Here is a 24,117-nt window from a genome sequence, read left to right on the forward strand (position 1 = left end):
AGGGAGAAGTAACTCAGGACAAGTATGCTTTGCAGTTAAATTTAAAAGATAATTAAGAAGTCTTGAAATAAGATGCATTCTACTTGGTACACTATTACGAACTGCAAATTACAAAACCAAGTCAGGATATCTGCAACTGGAGTAAAAAACCAGAACAGGAAGACAATCATTTCAACACATCTGAAAATAATACTCGTAAGACAATTTACTGCCCCGAGGTTGTTTCAGCATAAAGCAACTCAAAGGAAGTATCTTCCTTACAGTATGTCTCCAAATCCTGACATTATGAAAAGGTCCTAATGCCATCTGTAGAAAATGGCATTAAGTTCTCAGCAGTCTTTGATTCTAAATAACCAATATTCAATATTCCACTTTAAAATAAATAAGCTATTTTGTGACTGCCAAGTACTTTCTTAGTGGTCATCAGATGTAAACACGGATTCAGCCCCAAAATAAACAGAAAGAATAAGAAAATTCACTCAGAGAAGAAAAACATCACATTCCACAGTCTTTCACCCTCCTGTTTTTATATTATGACTAAGAAATATGAAAACCAAAGTAACTTTCAAGAGAGCAGGCCTGAAATCAGAAGAGAGAAAATTTCCAGGTATACAGTCTCTGGAAAGGACAGTTTGGCAACTCTACAAGTGTTTATTAACTACTTTAAGTCCTCTAAAACACCTAATTGAGATCAATGGGCATTAAAATATTAGGACAGAAAGTTACGATTGATGAGCTTTTACTTTTACATGTTTGTCACACATGGGCATTGTAAGTTGGTCCCAAAACACCTAGTTTGCTACATTTTACCAATTGCATTATTTTAAATTAATCAATTTCTTATCATCAACATATGACAACTTTGCCAAAAGTAAAGCCTACTCCTTGAGCCCAAAAGAATGAGGAAGAATTGTATTATAATTTTCTAAAATAATACTAACTTTTATATGTATAGCACTTTATAGTTTTATACTCACATCAAATATGGTATCTCCCCCACTTCAAATGAGGAAGAAAAAAATCAGCTGTGATCAGACCCATGAATTACAATCATGCAGACTGGTGGTGAAGACCATCTCTTTGGCTCTTTGCTACAGGAAAAACGGAGCAGCCATACAAAGCCAAAAAGGACCTGCCACAAGAGACAGGAGAGCAGCCCGTCCGGATACCTTTTCACCATATTAGCTACACTCTCTGCTCTTCTGTTTCAAGGCATTTTCATATTTCTATAAAACCACTACCCATTATTCCATCCTCATCATTTTACTTGGTCTTCTTTGTGTGGTTCTCTGTACCTTTTAACAAGGTCAGGTAGAGGGGTACTTATTATTGATCCCATTTTATAGCAGAGAAAGCACTGGGGAGGTTACCTGATCGCACCTTACTGAGTCATATTCTGTGAAGCATGAGCTTATTGTCCACTGCCTATGGCATCACATGTGAAGAGCACCATTTGGAGTAGCTCTGGACTAAATATCAAAAACCTTAGTTCTAGTCTTAAGTGGGTATGATCATGATCAAGTTAATTTTCTAGTTTCAGCCTTTTTTGAAAATGAGTGACTGGGTTTCAGTTCTGGTAAAATAAAGTAAACACATTCCACCCTGTCTATACCACTGAATGCAACTAAAAATCCTTGGCAGAATGGAAATAAGAAAGGACCAAATCCACAATTGTACTTGAAGACTGCAACCTCTTTCAGTGAAAAACAAGAAGATAATCAATTAATCAATCAATCAATAGAAAGACTCCATCAACAGCAAAATATATATATTTTTTCAAGTACAGACAGAAACATTCACAAAGATAGCACTAAGTCATTATAAAACAAACCTCAATAAGCAATTTAAAGAATTGAAATCTTGCAAAGTATGTTCTCTGACCATACTGAATTTGAATTAAATTAAAAAATCAATAGCATAAACATAAGAAAGCCTCCAAATATTTGGAAATTAAACAACATACTTCCAAAGTAATCCACTGGTCAAAAAGGAAGACTTAAGGAAAACTTTAGAATATTTTGAACTGCCCTGACTGGTGTGGCTCAGTGGGTTGGGCATTGTCCCACAAAGCAAAAGGTCACCAGATCAATTCACGGTCATGGCACATGGCTGGGTTGCAGGCCAGGTCCCCAGCTGGGGGCAAATAAGAGGCAGCCATAGAAATCTCTATTGTACACTGATGTTTCTCCCCTTCATTTCCTCCTTCCCTTCCCCTCCCTCTAAAAGTAAATAAAACCTTTAAAAAACTAAAAACCATCTATATCCTTAAGAATGCCTAGATTAAAAAAGAAAGAAAAAAGATGAAAAGTCTCAAACCAATAACCTAAGTTCCCACCTCAAGAAACCATTAAAGGAAAACCAAAATAAACCTAAGGGGAACAGAATAAAGAAAATAATAAAGAGCAAATATCAGTGAATTTGAAAATAATAGAGGAAATCTATGAAACCAAAATCTGGTTCTTAAAAAAGATCAATAGTTACAAAAGATCAATAGAAATGATACTTCCGGCAGCCAGACTGACCTCAAAAGAGAGCAGATATAAATTACCAACATCAGGAATGAATTAGAAAATATGGCTACAGATTCCCCCACAAACATTAAAAAGATAATAGGAGAATGATGCAAACAAGTCTTAGCATATAAAATTCGACTAATTAGATAAAACAAACCACTTACTTAAAAGGCACCAACTTCCAAAATTTATCCAAGAAGAAATAGATAACCTAAATAACCTTATATCCATTAGAGACATTGAATTTGTAATTTAAAACCTTCAAAAAATTTTATTAGCTGGACTAGATTAAGGCTTGACAAACGTCTGAATAGGACCAGATAGTAAATAAATATTTCAGGCTCTGGGAGCCATTCTGTCTCTCTGTCACAAATACTCAACTATGCCGTTGTAGTGGAAAAGCAGCCACAGATGACAAATAAACAAATAGGCATGGATGTGTTCCAATAAAACTTTCATTTACAAAAACAGGTGGCAGCAAGACTTGACCTGAGCACTATAATTTGTCAACCATTGCACTAGCTGATAACTGATGTCACTTCTAAATTCTAAACTTTACAATTTTATACTTCCATGGTCAAAAAATCACTTTGATATATAATAGTTCAATAAAAGGAAAACACAGCCCTGGCTGGGTGGTCCAAATGTTTGGAGCATCATCCCTTATATCAAAAAGGTTGTAGGTTTGCACTGGCTGGTGTGACTCAGTGGTTAAGTGCCAATGTGCAAACCAGAGAGTTGTCGGTTCAATTCCTAGTCAGGGCACCTCCCCAGGTTGCAGGCCAAGTCCCCAGCTGGGGGCATTTAACAGGCAGAGGGTAAATTTACCTCTTGCACACTGATGTTGCTCTTTCTTTATCCCTCCCTTCCCCTCTCCAAAAGTAAATAAATAAATAAATCATTAAAAACTAAAACAAAAAAAAGTTTGTAGCACATGCCTAGACTGCAGGTTCAAGCCAGTTGGGGAATGTATGGGAAGCAACAGATCAATGTTTCTCTCTCTGAAGTCAATTTTTAAAAAAACCAAGTCCTCAGATAAGGATAAAAAAAAACAGAACAACATATCCTCAGGTGAGGATTAAATAAACAACACATGCTATTACTGCACAGGAATTAGTGACTGTTTTGACTTGTTAGAAATGTATACTACAATAAACAAAAAAACACAACTCACCACTTCAGTCAAAGTAGTCTTGAATGAATCCTTACCTCAAAAAAATGAAATCAAGATCGTAGGGGAGACTTCCGGCCAAGATGGAGGAGTACACAGGCACGCTGCATCTCCCTCCACAGTTAAGAAGGAATACAACTACCTCAAAACTATAGACAACCAGAAGTTCCAGAAAATCAAACTGCATGGAAGTTCAGCAAACAAAGATATAAAGACAGGTAGAAAGGGCGGAGCCAGGGCAAAGAGGACAGGGTGTGGTAGCAGTGGCAGTAGCAGCTGTGGCAGCGGCAAGCCAGGAGAAAGAGCAGTCACACATTTTAAAAATCAGGAGGGACACCTGGGGAGTGTTACCAGCTCCTCACCTAACCTCGCAGCCCACGGTCCCAGCACCGCGGAAAATCAAGCCTCATTGCTTCTGACTGTGCAGGCCAGTGGGGGTTGGGATGGAGGCAGAAACTGCGGGTCTCAGCAGAGTCTGCTTGTTTAAAGGGCCCCCACGGTCCTAAAATGTACACAGACCCACCCACTCTGGGAACTATGGCCAGGGCAGCAGCTGGAGGGGCGCCAGTCTGATGCGGAAGTAGGAGAGGTGCCTGGAAAAGGGGCGAGTGCTGGGCAGGCGGCATTGTTCCCTCTCGGACGCCTCCCCAACATACAGCGCCACAACGTGGTTAAACAGGTCTCCTTGTACTGAGGAATCCCTAAGGCTCCGCCCCTTACAACGTAACAGGAGTGACACCTCTACCTGGCACACGGAGGCAAACACACACAGGAGCCTGTCAGAATGAGGGGGCAGAGAAGTATGGCCCCAAAGGGGGAACGGATCAAGGTTCCAGTGGAAGAACTAATCAACGAGGAGAGAGCCAACCTAACAGGTGAGGAGACAGACAACCTAACAGATGCAGAATTCTAAACGCTGGTAAAGATGCTCACAGACTTGACAAATATGCTTGAGTACAGCAAACGCATAAGAGAAGAAGTGAAGGCTATGCTAAGTGAAACAAAGGAAACTCCACACAAAACCAATGGTGAAGGGAAGGAAACCGGGGTTCAAATCCATGATTTGGAATATAAGGAAGAAAAAAAGTCAACCAGTGCAGAATGAGGAAGCAAGAATTGAAAAAAATGAGGAAAAGTTCCCAAATTTTGCAAAGGAGATGAACATACAGGTCCGGGAAGCACGTAGGGTCCCGGGTGAGCTGGACTCAGAAGGGACCACTCCAGGACACATCATGACTGAGATGCCAAGGGTGAAAGATAAAGACAGAGTCCTGGCGGCAGCAGGAGAGAGGCAGTGAGTTGCCTACAGGGGAGTGCCGGTGGGACTGTCAGCTGATTTCTCAGAGGACACTTTGCAGGCAGGAAGGGACTGGCAAGCACTGTTCAATGTGATGGGAAGCAACCTACAACCAGGATTACTCTATCCAGCAAAGTTATCATTTGGAATGGAATGGCAGATGAAATGCTTCCCAGACAAGGTTAAGCTAAAGGAGTTCATCATCACCAAGCCATTATTATATGAAATGTCAAAGGGACTTACTTAAGAAAAAGAAGATCAAAACTATGAACACTAAAATGAAAACAAACTCACAGCTATCAACAACAGAATCTAAAAAATAAAAACAAAATCCAACTAAGCATTGAGCATCGGCCTGCGAGCCAAGTGTTGCTGGTTCGATTCCCACTCAGGGCACATTACTAGGTTGCATGTCAGGTCCCCAGTTGGGGGCACAAGTGAGAGGCAATCACACAGTGATGTTTCTCTCCCTCTCTTTCTCCTTTCCCCTCTCTAAAAATAAAATAAACGAATAAGTAAAATTTTTTTTTAAATTTTAAACAAAACCAAACAAAACAATCCAACTAAGCAAACCAGAATAGGAACAGAATCATAGGTATGGGGATCATTTGGAGGGTTATCAGCTGGGGGGGAGGGGAGGGAGATGGGGAAACGGTGCAGGGATTAAGAAGCATAATCGGTTGGTACAGAATAGACAGGGGGGTGTTAAGGATAATATAGGAAAGGGTGAAGCCAAAGAACTTACATGCACAACCCATGGACATAAACTAAGGGGGGTGGGATTGCTGGAGGGAAGGGGGGTAGTGGGCAGAGGGGAGCAAAGGGGATAAAAACTGGAACTACTATAACAACATAATCTATAAAATATACTTTAAAAGAAAAAAAATGAAATCAAGACACGGTGAAATATGCATAATTTCCCCTATTAATATGCTTTAAAAATACAGTATATGATTATAAACAAAACCTAAAAATCCACGACACTCAAACCTAAAACTCCAAGACACATAAAACTAAGGATTTTGAAACATGGAATTATGGCCACAAGAAACTGTCAAAGATGTAGGGGGAAATGTAGAAGAATATTTATATTGCCTATCATCCCATCACCTAGCGACAATTACTAATATTCTGATATATGTATTTAGAGGTTACCCTTTTAATCCAGAACATTTTCTATATATGAAATCTTTGAAGCCTGCTTGACATCTAAAGAGCAGAAAGTAATACCAAGTCAGTAGTAGGCAGACAGACATGAGCAGAGCAAGGACAATGGGCCAGGTATAGAAGGACACCTGGGCGGAAAGCCCTAGGGTACCCAGCAATGGGCAAAATTGGGGAAAAAGGACCTTGCCTGCAGGGTAACCTTTCCTCTCCTAGCATATTGCTGGTCATGCAGTTTTAGACCCCCTGACCTTTCATATCACTGTTTATGAAGCTCAGACCCTCCCTTGACCTTTTTTCCGCTGGCATGTCACTAGTCATGTGGCTTAGACCCCCTTAGTGGGGGAACAAAGAAGGGGGCTGGAATAACCCTTAAGCATTAAGCTCCCCCAGGACAATGAGGTTTTGACCCTCATCAAAGACATCTAGTCCACAGTTGTTTCACCTCCAGGCCCAAAAAAGCAGCAAAACCAGACAAGCAATGCCATGGCTGACCCCAAAACTAGCTGCCCTGGCGCCGACCAGTCAGTGGAGACCACAACCACAAAAGGACACACCTTTAGGGAGTACACCTGCACCTTTCTGGTCCCCCTCCTTTCCCCTACCCAGGATGGTACCTTTACGTTTCTCTTTTCTAAGCTTCACGGACCCTTCCTTTACCTCTATTAACTTGTTTCCTGAGCCTATTTCTTCTACCACTCTCTTCTACCACTCACTTCTACCTCTGTGACATTCTAAATAAACTTTCTCTTACACTTTGAGTCTTGGCTCTAAATTCTTTCTTAGCCAGAACTCCAGCACCAAGGTTGCTGAACCAAGGTCCAGTCTGACTCCACTGGTCTAACACCTGCCACCGCTGCCAACACAAGGAAAGTCTAATGGCAATCTTGTGGAGGATACAGCCCTATCCATCTGCAGCCTGAAACTGGGCAGGTTTCCATATCTGCTTCGTCATTCTGATTTCAAGAGACCACTCCACTATTGCTCCATTAGGCCAGTACCACTTCATCTAATACATAAATGTGCATCTTTTTGCATATAAGAGGTTAAAAACTTGCCTATTAAATACTGCAATTCATAATGCCAGAGTAGCATACATAGGAAGTACCTCAAGCCTCTTAGAAAGCAATACAAATTATGACTAGGATAAGATGTCATCTTCAGAATTAAGGTTTTTTAAACCTCTCATCCATTAAAAAAAATAAATAAATAAAATCACATTAATTTTTAACACATAAGTTTCAAATAAATGTTGTTCTGTCAAAAGAAGCAAGTCCTACATATGCTGAAATTTTGTATTCAATGCAACACCTATTTAAATCTAAATTTTCCCAAGTAAGCTAGGCAGTTCACAGAAAAGCTTATACTAACAATCAAAATCACATGCATACAAAGCTACAGAACTATGGACTAGCAATACAGGTGCGGATCTACTGCAGTAAACCCCATGGTTCAAACAAAGATAGAAATCAGAGCATATTACATAACAAAACTCAGCCCCTGTAGCTGCACATCACAGAGCCAACTAAAATATCTATAATACTCATTAGCATCAAAGTCTAGAATGAGAGGCTATGACAAAATGCTTTCTTGTTCTGCTCTCTTCAAGGAGCTGTATCAGACATAGGTTTATTTTATTTAGTGTGGAGCATTTAATTTCAGAACAGTCAGTCATTTATAAAGTTCTACAGTGGAAAATGCCACCAGCCATTAAAGATGATGATGTGAAATTGTATTTGGTAACTTGCAAGATGTCCAATGACAAAAGAATTAAGAGCTCAGACTTTCAGGTCAGAGAAATCTGAATTCAAATGTCAGCTGTATTATGTGTATTTTCAAGCAAACAGCAATTCAGTAAGGGTTGTTACCGGAGTAAAATAGGCAATAATGTATGTCTCTTATCACAATGGCTGACATATGATAAGCAGTATAATAGCACAGATAATCCTTATTTTTACTTTTAAAAAAAGAACAGTAAGAACAGAACAGGTGTGTGTGTGTGCGCGCGCACGTGCATGCAAAGTCTGGAACACTATACACCAAAAGTAAGAAGTAGGATTACAACTGAAATGTAATAAATACAGTCTGTAATCAGAAAAAATATTGAGCTATTCTAATTTTGAAAATAAGAAAATGCAGCCATAAAATAATTCAGTAGCAAGCTCTTTGCAGAGTCCTTCAAAGGCTAGGAAATTCTCGCTATGCTAAAGTGATTCCAGGAAGTCATTTGCAAAACTGAGAAGAGATTAGCATCTAAATGAAGTGCTTCCCTTCGCTACAATAACAATATATCTTTGAAAGCGAACATTAACTGCACCCTATTCATACATTCCATGTCAAACTACCCAAATCAAATAAAAATTTTATACTTGTTATATTAACATAATGAACCCTCTCATATACATGCCCAGGCCAATACAAATGTCCAGTTACTACATTCTCTTTTAGGATTCTACAACCATTGCATCCATTGTTTGGGGCAAGAACAAAGATAAAATGTTTCCATAAGCAACATCGTCCTCACCATGTTTTAAGCTGTACAAATTTTCTTCTGCCTAAAACTATAGTTTTAGCTATATGTATGAATTACTGTACCATTCTGGACACTCAATAAAGAAGTTGATGTTAAACTCCTATCTAATACGCTCTTAAGCTAGTTGGTTACTTAGTAGTCAGAACTTTTCAAGAGAAATATAATGCAAGCAAGAAACATAACCTACATAAATAATTTAAAATTTCCTAGTAGCCTTAAGTTTTTTTTTAAAAAGGTAAATGTAGCCTTGGCTGGTGTGGCTCAGTAGATTGAGCGTCCGCCTGCAAACCAAAGTGTCCCTGGTTCAATTCCCAGTCAGGGCACATACCTGCAGGCCAGGTCCCCAGTTGGGGGCGTGTGAGAGGGTACCACATACTGATGTTTCTCTTCCTCTCTTTCTCCCTCCCTTCCTCTCTCTCTAAAAATAAATAAATATTTTTTAAACAAGAAAGAAAAAGAAAATGCAATCTATTAAATGGGAGAAAATATTTTCAAAAAATAAAAAAGGTAAATTTAAGTTTATTATTTAACCCAATATATCCAAAATATTACCAATGAGACATAAGTGAGATATTTTATATCCTTTTCTATGTACTAAGTCTTTGAAGTATGGTGTGTAGTTTGACTTACAGAACATCTTAATTTAGACTAGTCAAATGTCAAGTGCTCCATAGCCACATATGGATACTGGCTACCATGCAGGATGGCACAGTGCTAGAGTTACTCAAGTCCAAGGCATGGGCTTCTTACCAATTTTAAATCCTCACTCCAGTCACTCAACATGCAACCCTAAATTGCTGGGCTAGATGCTCAGGCCAAAACCAAATGAAATTCATTTTGAAGATTGAGGGTCTTCTATGTTTCAGACACTATGTTAAAGTGTTTTCTCGTTTTGGGTCTTTTGGGGGTGGGGGTATTTATTTGGTTTTTGAAGAGTCAGGAGTTAAAGATGGTTGTGCTTGGTCCTAATAAATTCTACTACTGGAAAAACAACTCACAGCACATGCCCTAGCAAAGGGAGAAAGGAATATTTTTAAGAATCAGAGGACTTTCGGCCAAGATGGAGGCCTAGAGAGACACGCTGCATCTCCCTCCACGACTAAGAAGGAATATAACTACCTCAAAACTAGAGACAACCAGAAGTTCCAGAAAATCAAGCTGCAAGGAAGTCCAAAAAACAAAGACATAAAGAAGAAATACCCATCCAGACAGGTAGGAGGGGCGGAGAGGACATGATGTGGTGGTGGCAGCGGTGGCAGCGGCAGGCCGGCAGAAAGCACAGTTACACGTTTTAAAAAGTCGGGAGGGACACCAGCCTCAGACCACACCACGCAGCTCACAGTCCCCGCACCAGGGAAAATAAAGCCTCATTGCTTCTGACTGTGCAAACTAGTGGGAGCTGGAGCAGAAGAAGAAACTGCCGGTCTCTTAGCAGAATCTGCTTGTTTGAAGGGCCTCCACGGTCCTAGAACACCCACAGACCCACCCACTCTGGGAAAGATGGCCAGGGGAACAGCTAGAGAGGTGCCAGTCCCATACGAAAGTGGGAGAAGTGCCTGGAAAGGGGTGAGTGCTGAGCAAGCGATATTGTTCCCTCTCAGACCCCTCCCCCACATACAGAGCCACAATGTGGTGAGTGGCAAATCAGGTTGTACTGATGAATACCTATGGCTCCGCCCCTTACAATGTAACAAGTGCAACAGCTCTACGTAAGACATAAAGGCAAACAAACACAGGAGCCTGTCAATATAAGGAGACAGAGAAGTATGGCCCAAAAGGGGGAACAGATCAAGGTTCCAGTGGGAGAACTAAGCAACTTGGAGATAGCCAACCTAACAGATGAGGAGATAGCCAACCTAACAGACGCAGAGTTCAGAAAACTGGTGATAAAGATGCTCACACATTTGACAGGCATGCTTGAGTATGGCAAATTCATAATGGAAGAAGTGAAGGCAATGCTAAATGAAATGAAGGAAAATCCACACAAAACCCATGGTGAAGGAAAGAAAACCAGGGTTCAAATCAATGATTTGAAACATAATGAAGAAAAAAAAATCAACCAGTACAGAATGAGGAAACAAGAACTGAAAAATATGAGGAGGCTTAGGAACCTCTGGGACAACTTTAAACATGCCAACATCCAAATCATAGTGGTGCCAGAAGGAAAAGAGGAAGAGCAAGAAATTGAAAGCTTATTTGAAAAAATAATGAAGAAAAACTTCCCTAATTTGGCAAAGGAAATAGACATGCAAGTCCAGGAAGCACAGAGAGGCCCAAACAAGCCAGACCCAAAGAGGACCACACCAAGACACATCATAATTAAAATGCCAAAGGTGAAAGATAAAGAGAGAATCTTAAAAGCAGCAAGAGAAAAGCAGACAGTTACCTACAAAGGGGTGCCTATAAGACTATCAGCTGATTTCTCAGAAGATAATTTGCAGGGAGGTAGGGGCTGGCAAGCAGTATTCAATGTGATGAAAAGCAAGGACCTACAACCAAGATTACTCTATCCTGCAAAACTATATACTAGAATGGAAGGGCAGATAAAGTGCTACCCAGAAAGGTAAAGCTGAAAGACTTCATCATCACCAAGCCGTTATTATTTGAAATGTTAAAGGGACTTATTTAAGAAAAAGATAAAAACTATGAACACTAAAATGACAACAAACTCACAACTCTCAAAAACTGCATCTAAAAAATAAAAACAAAATCCAACTAAGCAAACCAGAATAGGAATAGAATCACAGGTTTGGGGATCATGTGGAAAGTTATCAGCTGGGAGGAGGAAGAGGGAGAAATGGGGTAATGGTGCAGGGATTAAGAAGCATAATTGGCTGGTACAATATAGACAGGGGGAAGTTAAGAATAATATAGGAAATGGTGAAGCCATAGAACTTATCTGTCATGACCCATGGATATGAACTAAAGGGGGTTGGGATTGCTGGAGGGAAGGAGGGTACTGGGCAGAGGGGAGGAAAGGGAAAAAACAATTGGGACTACTGTAACAATCAATAAAATATACTTAAAAATAAAAAATAAAAAAAAAGGAATCGGCATATTCCTCAACAGAATGAAAAATGTTAAATAAAGAATTCAGCTGTATAAAGTACTGAGCTCTTCAAAAGGAGGTTTTTCACTGGCACTGAAATAACTTGAGAGAACCATTATAACATACAAATGGGCTCCAAAGTCAGCTACATATTTAAAGAACAAAAATATTAATCCATTAACCTGATCGTCTGTTTTAACCCATTAATCTAACTGTTTGAACCCTACTTATATGAATATTTTGTTTATATGTAGGGAACATTAAGAAGGTCAAACTATTTTAGAATTTAAAAATGCCTATACTGAAAGAAAAGAACTTGAAATACATATCCCTAAATGTTAATAGTAATGGTGGTTCAGTAATTTAATGCACATGTATGACTTACAATTATTTTTTTTAAAAAAAGTGGCAATAACTTTCTTCAAATTCAATTACATTTCCTTTTAATTCAATCCATTTATGTTTAAACCTTTTAAGATTACAACACCCATCCAAGCTGTTTTTCTTTCTCTAGAACCCTCACGGGCAGAGTAACCTTAGGCTAATAGAGCAAGAACAAATTAAACTTAACCACAAAAAACACATTTCATTTCAAGGAAACTTAAAAGTCATTTGTGGAACTACAATGATCCACTAAATAATCTGAAGCATTTCCATGTTAAGTAATTAGGGGTCAAATGCATTACTTTTAACATTAATATTCCAAATCCTAAAGCAAGTTAGCAATTGAGCCAAGAATACCGTCCAACTCTTCAAACTGCAATTCAAGCAGGACCATTAAAGCTGCTAGACTCCTGGCCCTTGAAGCCTTTAAAAGGGAGTTTGGCCTTCATCTGATGTTAGAATTAAATTTAAATCCACTCTGATCTAAAATATCCTTTCACTCACTACTTATTTCAGAGTATTTGGTTTAATTTTTTCTACAAATGGCATATGTATATTGAAAGATCTACAGGAAGTAGAAGCAAACAACCCATGGCCTCCTCCCCCATAATCTTCTAGAACAGTGGTTCTCAACCTTCCTAATGCTACAGTTCCTCATGTTGTAGTGACCTCTAACCATAACTAAAGCATAATGATTAATCACAAAAATATGTAATTATATTTGTGTTTTCCAATGGTCTTATGTGACCCCTGTGAAAGGGTCGTTCGACCACCAAACGGGTCGTGACCCACAGGTTGAGAACCACTGTTCTAGAATGTAAGACAATAAGAGCAAGAATCTTTGTTAATGCATCCTTCGCACTATGAATACCCAAAATTGTTCATTTTATGAATTCTCCCAAGTCAGCATGAGTTCATTAAGTAAGCACTTACTGAATACCTCTTCTAGCATTATAGTACACCCTGAAAGAATATTTTAAAAATAGTTCCCATCTTTCCCTGCTTAAAACTTAGTTGCAGAAGTTATACGAGTCAAGTAAAAACAATTAAACAACAATTCAAAGAAGTAAACAGTTAGGTACAAAACCTCGAGCAGAAAAGAAATAATGTAGAAAGGCACCGTTTAAAATGGCCTTCAGCAAAGAGATGGAAAAAAGAAACATGGGCCTTGAAGGAAGAACAGGCTAGGTTTAAACAGTTGGGAAGGGAATTTCAAAAACATAATGAACAATGTCCTACCAAAGGCATGAACTCAAGACTAGCCTAAACAAATCCTGGCTGCTGTGGCTCAGTGGATTGAGTGTCGGCCTACGAACCAAGGGTTGCTGGTTCAATTCCCAGTCAGGGCACATGACTAGGTTGCACGTCAGGTCCCCAGTTGGGGGCGCATGTGAGAGGCAACCACACAGTGATATTTCTCTCCCCCTCTCTCTCCTTTCCCCTCTAAATATAAAATAAACAAACAGACAAATAAATAAATAAATTATTAAAAAAATTTTAAAAGACTAGCCTGAACAGACAGAAAAACAGAGAAGGTCAGTAGAGCCTGGAATAAGGCAACAACCGTGGAGACACACAAAGACAAATGCAATAAATCATCAGAGCAATTTCTCCACCTTAATTGAACACTGGAATCACTTTGGAAGCTTTGAAAAATACTCACACCTAGGCCTCAACCCTAGATGTGATTTTGACTTAATTGGGGGACAATTTAAACATCAGGATTTTTTAAAGTTCCCCAGGGATTCTAATGTGCATCCAAAATTAAGAACCATTGCCTTGGAGGTAAAAACCAATGGAAGTAGATAAGTGGCAACACGGAATGAGGAAGACAGACTCAAGAGATTATGGGAAGATTCTGAGAGTATATATCTATAAAAAATAATAACATTGCTGAGAGAATCCAGGAAATGAAAAAAGTAGAACTATGTGGGCTCTTCTGGAATTTACCATCTCTGTTCTACAAAGTTCTATGAAGTAAACCAGTTTTAATTAAACCAGATTGTCTCAATTCTCTACATAGCACAATTATTAGCCTAATATTTTTCAACAGAAATAATCAAAACTTAGTGATCCATCTTTTAGAAATCAAAGCAGAGCTAAATCTAAAGAATATAAAATAAATCTTCCATAAGTTCTCTTGGGTTTCCCAGCAAGAAACACTCTCATCCTCCCTACAATTTTAGTAGTATCTCAGGGAGCATTTCCGGTTAATGCCCAGTACAGACCCAGTCTGTTCCAGAAGGGAGAAATCAGTGCCTCATTCCTCCTTTTATGCAGCACTCGGCATACTACTTTACACGTGACACATACTCAACATGAACTGAGTGACAGGCAGACACTACCTGTTAAGTTCTGGTTGTCACTAAAGGGTCTCAATGCTTTTAAGTGCTTACTAAATAAGCAAAAATACAATACATCCCCAGTTGCTTCTGCTTCCTGCGGACTCTTTCACTGTTCTAAGTTTTCAAGTGTGTTTCATTGCCCTCCCCCTTTTCCTAACTCCATCACTTTTTGAAAGGACCTAGCCTGGGCACTGTTACTTGAGTTAATACAAGGAAATTAAGTATTTTTATCTTTAGGAGAAAAATGCAGAGACTATCTTCTAAAATATATTTCTGAATCAAGATAATGTCTTCCTTACATTTCAGGCAAACATCAGTCATTTTTCTAGTTTTCACTTACATAATAAAATGTTATAAGTGTGCTGCTATGGTCTCTGTGTCTTCAGTATAAATGAGCATTTCCCACCCTTTACTTACATCCATGGCACAAATAAAGTACTATTTGTCTGATACTCCAGGGAGAAACCAGAAGTTTACTCACGACCAGGATGACTGGTCTGAAATCTGAACAACCTCAAGATTCAAGGGACATCTTACAGACCGGAGCAATGAAAACAGATTTACTATATACTCTCCGCCACCAAAGGTTGTTTTTAAAGTGGTTTCCTAATCATAACTGCATTGGACACTTCTGCACCACTTCAGCACTACATGTGATAGCAGATAACTGTTCCACATATATATCATGGGTCCTTTGTTTCCATGTGTGAATCACCACTGTTATAAGCCCATCTCCAAATTATCTATTTTTTATATTTTCTGATTTTCAAACTTAGATATGGATTTTTAAATGTGTCCATATTTTCACTGTGACTTACCAACCACTTTTCCATTTGACTTAACTAAGACTCTAATCTCATTTTTCTGATGTAGACTGCATACAATCAAAACATGGCAATGGCTTAAAAAATTTAATATGCTTCACTAATTTCAAAATATGGAAGAAACAAGATAAAAACAGGAAGGCATTCATCTTCACCCTAGGAATTCCATCATGATCATTATAATCTGTTCACTTATATAGGCATATAAGTAAACAAAAAGGATGTGTGGCAAATGAACAAATTAGAAAGTACGAAGATCTTTTCCTGAAAAGTATTAAATAGGCAAAAATCAGTAGTGAGAACTAATTTGTATTGTCCATCTTCCCTTTAAAATGATTTTATATAACTTTTATTTCATTTATTTCTTCTTTGCCACAATAAAATATTGGGTACAAGGTCTAAACTACAGTAACCCTAAATTAGCATTAAATAACTGGAATGGAAGGAGGAGGATTAGGGAAGAAAAAAGAAAGCCATTAACAATACAGGGGGAAAAAATCAACAAGTAGTATTTTCTATGGCAAAAAAAAAAAAGTCAGGCAGGTGTCAAATTTGACAGCACTCGTTTTTAAACCCAAATCTTACAAATTTTAAAACACTACTCAGTTTGCCAGATACAGCTCTACTTGGCAATTACCTGCTCTTACAACATTCTATATGGTTAATAAAAAAAAAAAAGTGTGTGTGTGTGATGTTTTGCTCAAAATTAAATGGCCACCCTGATGTGATAACAGAATTTTAGGGGTATTGAGGATCATTATCCTTAGGAAATGGATGCTGAAGTTTTTAGAGGTAAAGTGGCACAATGTCTGCAACTCACTTTCAAATGTTTCATTTAAAAAAAGGTTGTGTATACAGACACATATACATACATTTATACACACAAACATGCACATCTTTATTAAGTATTAGTAAATCTAAATAAAGGATAGATGAGTGCTCATATTATTTTTATAATAAAAAAGTGGGGAGGAAAGGGTCACAAGGAAAACCATTTATGTACCCCTTGAAAATTTTGCCTCACCCAAAAGAGTCAAGAAGCCAAGAACACATTTGCCATTTATAGTTAAAACATCTCAGATTCAACATTTGTTATGGAAAACTTTTATTTCAAGAAAAAAGTTCTGATAACTCACATTGCCCATGTACTCCGAAAGCAGATCCTGCAGAGCCTGCCGGACAGCATTACACTCAGCCACGATTCTCTCACGCCTGTCATCACGAGTGCAGGACGAGTCAGCCATCAGGGCGGCCCCACTAATGATGCTTTCCAGGCGCTCCTCCAGGGAAGGTCTAAAGCGCTCCTCACTGAAGCTCAAGGGGTCCACAATGATTTGTTTCTGCAGAGGAGGCATTTTTGAATGTTATTGCTAATCTCGGTTCCCTCACTATTAGAGAAGGTGAGGAAAGTGCTGATTAGAAACACCAAGATTTAACACAAAAATTACAATGCCTGAAAGAAAGGTACACCCCTTGATAGATGACAGGCCATACCACGCAAGTTGGCCTGTGGATCACTTCTCAAAGAAGGCTCTGGGAAGCTGTACTATCCAGCTGCATGGGGCCTGGATAAGGAATACCACAAATGGCAAACAAAAGTATGTCAGCATAAAAATCATGCTCACACTACTTAGTCTACCAGCCTAAGTAGTATTAGTAAATTAAAGTAGCAAATGAGGATTACAAGGAAAATAAAAACTAGCTTTTTTTTCTATGTAGAGAATAAAACTGCTACATGACACTAGCAGAACTGTTAAACCACAAAAAAAAAAAATTAGTAACACAGACATCTGTTCTCAAAGTTTCAGAAAAGAATGCATTTATAATCAATTTTAATCTATTTTCCTCACATTACATATCTCATCAAATGTTATGAACAATTCAGTCTCAAATTTATCCTGTTATTTGTCTAAATTCAAGACTTTCTTTTCTCAAAGACCTCCAGGTATTCTGTAAGAAATGGTAGCAATCTGTCCCAACAAAGCTACTCTGTTGACGTAACTGCCCCAATAAGAATAAATCTTTCCTCTGTCACCCCCCTTCACTCCTTTGACTTAAATCTAGCTTTATCATTGAGTGAGGTCAGGTCACAAGCTGTAGGTAAAAGGTCAAATATCAACACCTGCAGAACAGTAGCTATTCGTCTCCCTCCAACTTCTTCACTTGATACAATTTATCCTTACACACTAGTAAATGTCTGTTAACTATTTTGCCTTTAATTTTCCTTTATGGGGACTATGCCTTTATTGATTTCAACTTAAATGTCAAGGTTTTTCTTTAAAAGCTTGTCCTTTTCCAACAAATGTACATTTCTTCTTTCCCTTCCAAAAAGCCCCAGTTTCAAAATTTAACATGCAGTACCTTGAGTTCATTATTAACCTGTATTTTAGTTCATCATTTTTCTTACTGGATTAAGTTACAGCAGGATTTCTCTTGTCATAACAGAACACACAATGCATTTTGACCAATAGAAATAAAGAATGAACTTCAGTAGCCATAGAGCTACAATCCGCCTGCAACTACTCAGTCCAATCTCCTCATTTATGAATTAAGTGACCCCTGATATTACTCAACTTAGGGTCAAATGTAACCCTTACTGCTTCAAAAGAGGCCAATACCTAATACTGCCAAATGTGAGCAGGAAAAACAACAATGCCAGTAAATTATAAGATGCATCATAAGAGTATGCCAAGAAGTAAATTAATGCTTAAGGTTCCAGAGTAAAAATTCAGTTCTAACACCATGGTCTCTAGGCTTAAAAGTGTTTTTACAATTTATGAAATGTATTAAGTCAGCCATTCATATCAGCAAGGATCAGTTATCCAAGCCAAAGTAAAAGGCTGAAACAAAGGAAAGAAAAGGTAACAGCAAGGGAAAAAAAATGTTAAAAACAAAATTCACTTCATTGACTGTATTAATTCTTTCCTTTAAAGCATTCCTACTTATGAAAAGATGTTAGCCATTTGGAAAGGATTTTTCCCTATGTTAATTTTTTAAAAAAGAATAGACCAAGAGCTGGTTGAAAAAAGAAAAAGAAAAACACTTAAATCTTAAACTGCCACCATCTACTGGAAGCCAGGAGGCACTGTGGGGGAAAATTTAAAATACAAAACGCACCAAAAAAATAAAAGATTATATACATAGGATAATGTACACAGAATGTACGGGCATCATCTATAAAAAGTAATTACACAGCATTATGCTACAAAAATATTTTAACCCCAAATTTGCTTCCAGTTGATTAAACTTTATTATTACAATTCAGTCATTAAGAAAAACAAGTATATCGATTATTCATACCCAGTTCATGGTCTATGACTGGCTTTAACTATGAAAGTAAGGATTACTTTCTGGGAGAAAAAGTTTGTAGTGGAGGAGATTGCACTATAGAGGAAACAGAAAAAGCTGAGAACTCCTAGGCAAGCTTTCTTTCATAGATATCTCTCCCAATCTCTCTCCACCCATCCCTTTCACATTCCATCCCTACTCCCCGCCTTTAACAGCTGCGGTCTCTTTAAATGCTCTCTTCTGTGTAAACTAGGCAGTCCTAAGAGCGCATTTCGTCCCGTGGTTGAATGTTAAGTTGTTTGTCCGTTTTGGGCTGCCGTCCTGCAGACCCGCCATATTGTCTGCTGAAGCCGCCGCTGAAGCTGCCGCTGCCAAGTAGGAGCGAGCGGAGCCACGATGGAAACTATGGCAAGCCCAGGGAAAGACAATTATCGAATGAAGAGCTATAAGAACAATGCCCTAAACCCTGAGGAAATGAGGCGAAGAAGAGAGGAAGAAGGCATTCAGCTTCGGAAGCAGAAGCGGGAGCAGCAACTTTTTAAACGGAGAAATGTGGAGATGATTAATGAAGAAGCTGCCATGTTTGATAGTCTCCTCATGGACTCCTATGTGAGCTCTACCACTGGGGAGAGTGTGATCACAAGAGAGATGGTAGAGATGCTCTTTTCTGATGACTCTGACCTGCAGTTAGCAACCACACAGAAATTCCGGAAACTGCTCTCCAAAGAGCCTAGCCCTCCGATAGATGAAGTTATCAACACTCCAGGAGTGGTGGATCGGTTTGTGGAGTTTCTGAAGAGGAACGAGAATTGTACATTACAATTTGAAGCTGCCTGGGCTCTGACCAACATTGCCTCTGGAACCTCTCAGCAGACCAAAATCGTCATTGAAGCAGGGGCTGTCCCCATTTTTATAGAGCTGCTTAACTCGGACTTTGAGGACGTACAGGAACAGGCAGTCTGGGCACTGGGAAACATAGCTGGAGACAGCTCCGTTTGCCGGGATTACGTCTTGAACTGTTCCATCCTTAATCCTTTGTTAACACTCCTTACGAAGTCCACACGACTGACAATGACACGGAATGCAGTCTGGGCCCTGTCAAACCTCTGCCGAGGGAAGAACCCACCTCCGGAGTTTGCAAAGGTGTCCCCTTGTTTGCCTGTGCTGTCTCGCCTTCTCTTCAGCAGCGACTCAGACTTGCTGGCAGATGCTTGCTGGGCCCTTTCTTATTTGTCTGATGGCCCCAATGAGAAGATCCAGGCAGTCATAGACTCTGGAGTCTGCAGGAGATTGGTAGAGCTTCTAATGCATAATGATTACAAAGTGGCTTCTCCTGCCCTGAGAGCTGTGGGTAATATCGTTACTGGGGATGACATCCAAACCCAGGTCATTCTCAACTGTTCAGCACTCCCTTGCCTCCTCCACTTGCTGAGCAGCCCCAAGGAATCAATCCGGAAAGAAGCTTGCTGGACCATTTCCAATATTACTGCTGGCAATAGGGCTCAAATACAGGCTGTCATAGATACAAACATCTTCCCCGTTTTGATTGAAATTCTTCAGAAAGCAGAGTTCCGTACAAGGAAAGAGGCAGCCTGGGCCATCACCAATGCCACATCTGGAGGAACTCCTGAGCAGATCAGGTACCTGGTCTCACTGGGCTGCATCAAACCCCTGTGTGACTTGCTGACTGTGATGGATTCAAAGATTGTGCAAGTGGCCCTCAATGGACTAGAGAACATCCTTCGGCTCGGAGAGCAAGAGGGCAAGCGCAGTGGCTCAGGGGTTAATCCCTACTGTGGCCTCATCGAAGAAGCCTACGGCTTGGATAAAATTGAGTTTCTCCAGAGCCATGAGAACCAAGAGATCTACCAGAAGGCCTTCGACCTCATTGAGCACTACTTTGGTGTAGAAGATGATGATAGCAGCCTGGCTCCCCAAGTGGATGAAACGCAACAACAGTTCATCTTCCAGCAGCCTGAGGCCCCCATGGAGGGCTTCCAGCTATAATGTCTGCCTCCGGGGAGGGGATGGGATGGGAAGCACCACCAACCAGCGGAAGAGCAGCCCTCTGGAGCGGGGGAAACCGGCCCCCCGCCATCAGCCACCACACACCTCTGCTGCCCTGGAAACTGTGCTCTTGACCTGCTCCACCCCCTTCCCTGGAGGGAGCACCCTCTGGACAGACAGAACCATCTGAGGCTCACATTTGGGTTTTGTGACAAGAAGGGGACGTGTTGGGTTTTTCTTCCTTACACTATATTTTGACTGCACATATGTCTAACCCAGGAGCCCAGGGGTAGACAAAGGAGGACTGAGGTAATCAATTTTGCACCTTTTTTATTTTTATTTTTTTCTTTAGTGGTGACTTTGATCCCTTTTATCTTCCTTCATCCTTCCCAGTTCTCTGCCCTGATCTGTGTAACTCTTATCTTGGGTACTTGAGCAGATGGAATATTCCAGAAGTGGGGGTGGGAGGGGAGGGGAGAAATCCAAAACAAAGTGTTCTTGCTCTGACAGAATATTAATCTTATATATGCTTGGAAAAAAAAAAAAAAAAGAAAAAAAAAAGAAAAACAAGTATATCTAGGCAGACAAGTAAGATTATGATGACACTTGTTTTAATTATGATGTGTCTGTATCTCCCACCAGATTGTGCATTTTGCCTCTGTATCTCCCATAGTTTCACATCTGCCAAAAGGTTAAAATCTTGTTTGAAATGAACTGAACTCATATCCTCAATAAAGAATTACCTCATAGGGAACACAAGATGCATAAAAGAATTCAGAAGTTTAACTCAAACTAAAAAACAGAAAGATAAATGCTTTGACATAGTCAAGATAAGAGACTGATGATTCATAAAATTTCATTCAACCTAGATTACAAATTAAGTAGAAATTAAGCTTTCATTAAAAAGCTTGATCATTATTTCCCCAGGAATTTAACTTTGGGGGATGGTCAAGAGCCTGAAGTTTCCTCCCAAGCAAAGCATAACTTACATCAAAGTTATTGAGAGCATATGCCAGTTCTCCTCCTCCTCCACCCTGGTGCTGGGAGGCATCATCTGAAGTGGTGGCTTGGGCTGCATTGGAAATGCCTATGACTGCCTGCTGCAGCTGCTTGTATATCAGGTCTCTGTTGGCCTTATAGGCGGCAACATCAGGATGCTGTAGGCATGCCTGGGATGCAGTATAGAGAATTGGAACGTTTTTCTGCAGGATTCCTCTGGCTGCAGCCATCTGATCACGATGGCCCACATCTTTCAGTTCCTACAAGAGTAAAAATAAGAAATTGGAACAATCTTCATATGGGTTCTATTCATATAAAACTTTGTCAGTAGGTACTAAAAAGTCAGAATTTCTACTAACTGGACACAAAATTTTCATTAAGTCTGGCTTCAAAGTTCATCACAAAGGAGGCAGTATGGCTTATTAAGTAAGAGTTCAAACTTTTCCAAACCACACAGACCTGGATTTCAATCTCCAGCTCTACTTTTTCCTGGCTATTGTGATCTTATTTTAACTCTCCATGGTCAGTTTCACCTTTGTTAAATAGGAACAATAATAGTAACTCTCATAACTGTCTTGAGGGTTAAATGGGATAATGCATGTAAAACACCGAGCACAGAACTAAATAAAGAATAAAACAAAAACTGACTCGCATCTTGATTACAACTATATAAAGATGTTTGTACCTACTCCAACCAAAACAGAAAATTCAGAGACATACTGTAAAGGAATATCTGAAAATGTAAAAATCACCGCTTCTCTTCCCTGCCATTTCTGTGTAAGTTGCCATTTGCAGTCAAAATGTAATTAAATCTTGAATCAGGGGCTCTCTGAGCCAGAGTTAACAGTATCAGCACACTTACAAGTCGGGATGGGGACATTCTGCAGCCCAGCAAAAATGCTTCTGAGGACTAAAGATATTTAAGACCTAAGGGGGGAGATAGTCATCACCAAACTCCAGGAAGTGGGAAAATGTAGCCAGACAGCCCAGCAAACAAGATAGAGAAATTTCAAAGAAGAGCTGGAGACAGGCCTATAACCAGATCAACCCTCAGTTAATTCAGTTAATCACGTTAGATTATAACTCCGGAATATCCAGCATGGAGAAATGGGGAAGGAAAAGCTCTTCTGCTGCTGTAGCCCACTTTGCACCAAAACCTTGCTCTGCCCTATACGCTTGTCTATGCATAAAAGGATTGTACAGCAGTTGTTCGGGGCTCAGACTTTGGTGTAAATTCCTCTGAGCCCGCATGCCTAATAAAAATCCCTTTACCGAGTCATTATTTTCTGTAACAATACTAAAAATAAGATTATGAGGATTTTTTATTAAGTTATAAAAATTCATTACAAGAATTTTGTGAAATTTGGGATGAGATGCCACAGGTGTACACTAACTATGCAAACCAGCCAGGTGTTCTATCAAATATACAACTCCTCCCCTCCCTTCCTCCACCCCAAAGGCCACCTCAGGACACAGGTCATTAGGTACAAAGCAGACCGAGGCTCAGGTGCTCCATGACTGTAAATCAAAAGGTTTGTATCTCATTGCAATCCTCTACATACATGTGGTCTTAAGTGAAACTATCCTTTTTCAATTTCCTCTACCCATTATTACAATATAATCTACAATTAAAAGGATTTGAGGGTCTTGGCATGGTTTCCACTACCACCTTCTACTTGGTAGACAGACAGGGTAGATATCCTAAGTGACAAATTATACCAACCATAAGCAAGGTGACAATGGAGTACTTCTGACCTCATTGTTACTGAAATTACTCAAAGGGGAAAAAACTAAGTCTTTAGTATGTGGATCAAAAGGCTAAGTCTTTAGTAAATGTGGATCACCACCACAGAAGACGTCTGTCCAGAAAAAGGCCAGCCATTGTTAATATAATGAGAATGGTTTACGCAACGTTGGTGTATCCTGGTAGCCAAGGAGAGTGAACTGGAATGCATATGCGTGAACAATGACGATTACACTGTACGTACTAGTCAGTGGGGGCAGTAGATGCCGTTGAGTGAGCATGTGTACTGTGTGGCCATTGCACTCAAAGTGACTGAGCAAGTAAGCAACAAATCTGCATCAAATTTTGCGTTAAGCTTGAACATTCCCCTGCGGAAACTATTCAGATAATTCAGAAGACTTTTCGGGCCAATGGTATGACTGCAGCACAAATAAAAGTGTGGCACAAATGTTTCAAAGATGGTCAAGAATCTGTTGTTAGAGATCCAAGTTCTGGAAGGCCTGCTACAAGCAGAACATCTGACAATGTTGAATGTGTATGGGCTGCAATCAACAAAGATCGGCAACTAACATTGCGAGAACTAGAAGCTGATCTGGGGATTCCAAAAACTGCTGTGTCCAAGATTTTGACACAGGACCGTGGCATGAAATGTGTCATGGCAAAATTCAATCCACACCTTCTGCTACCAGAGCAGAAGAAATACTGTGCTGCAGCTGCTAATGACTTCGTTCAAACCACTATCAATGAACCAGATTTCCTCAAGAAGGTCATAACCAGAGGTGAATCGTGTGTCTACGGC

At 39.6% G+C, this 24,117-nt stretch overlaps 2 protein-coding genes across 2 annotated transcripts in view; one reads left to right on the plus strand and one right to left on the minus strand.

The window, feature by feature from the left end:
* CTNNA1 (catenin alpha 1) overlaps positions 1 to 24,117 on the minus strand; it is a 180,563-nt gene that overhangs the window by 90,632 nt on the left and 65,814 nt on the right. Inside the window, exons 6-7 of the mRNA XM_090288239.1 lie at positions 21,565 to 21,834; positions 16,417 to 16,620 (exon numbers count right to left, since the gene is read on the minus strand). Of these exons, the coding sequence (XP_090144365.1) occupies positions 16,417 to 16,620; positions 21,565 to 21,834 (474 nt within the window). The remainder of the gene's footprint in view (positions 1 to 16,416; positions 16,621 to 21,564; positions 21,835 to 24,117) is intronic.
* LOC150000719 (importin subunit alpha-7) lies at positions 18,888 to 21,031 on the plus strand. Its single transcript, XM_090288240.1, has one exon. The coding sequence runs from the start codon at positions 18,965 to 18,967 to the stop codon at positions 20,573 to 20,575; it is 1,611 nt and encodes a 536-aa protein (XP_090144366.1). The 5' UTR covers positions 18,888 to 18,964; the 3' UTR covers positions 20,576 to 21,031.

Source organism: Furipterus horrens, unplaced genomic scaffold (assembly GCF_987537825.1).
Source record: "Furipterus horrens unplaced genomic scaffold, mFurHor1.1.pri manual_scaffold_10, whole genome shotgun sequence".
Taxonomy (NCBI): Eukaryota; Metazoa; Chordata; class Mammalia; order Chiroptera; family Furipteridae; genus Furipterus; species Furipterus horrens.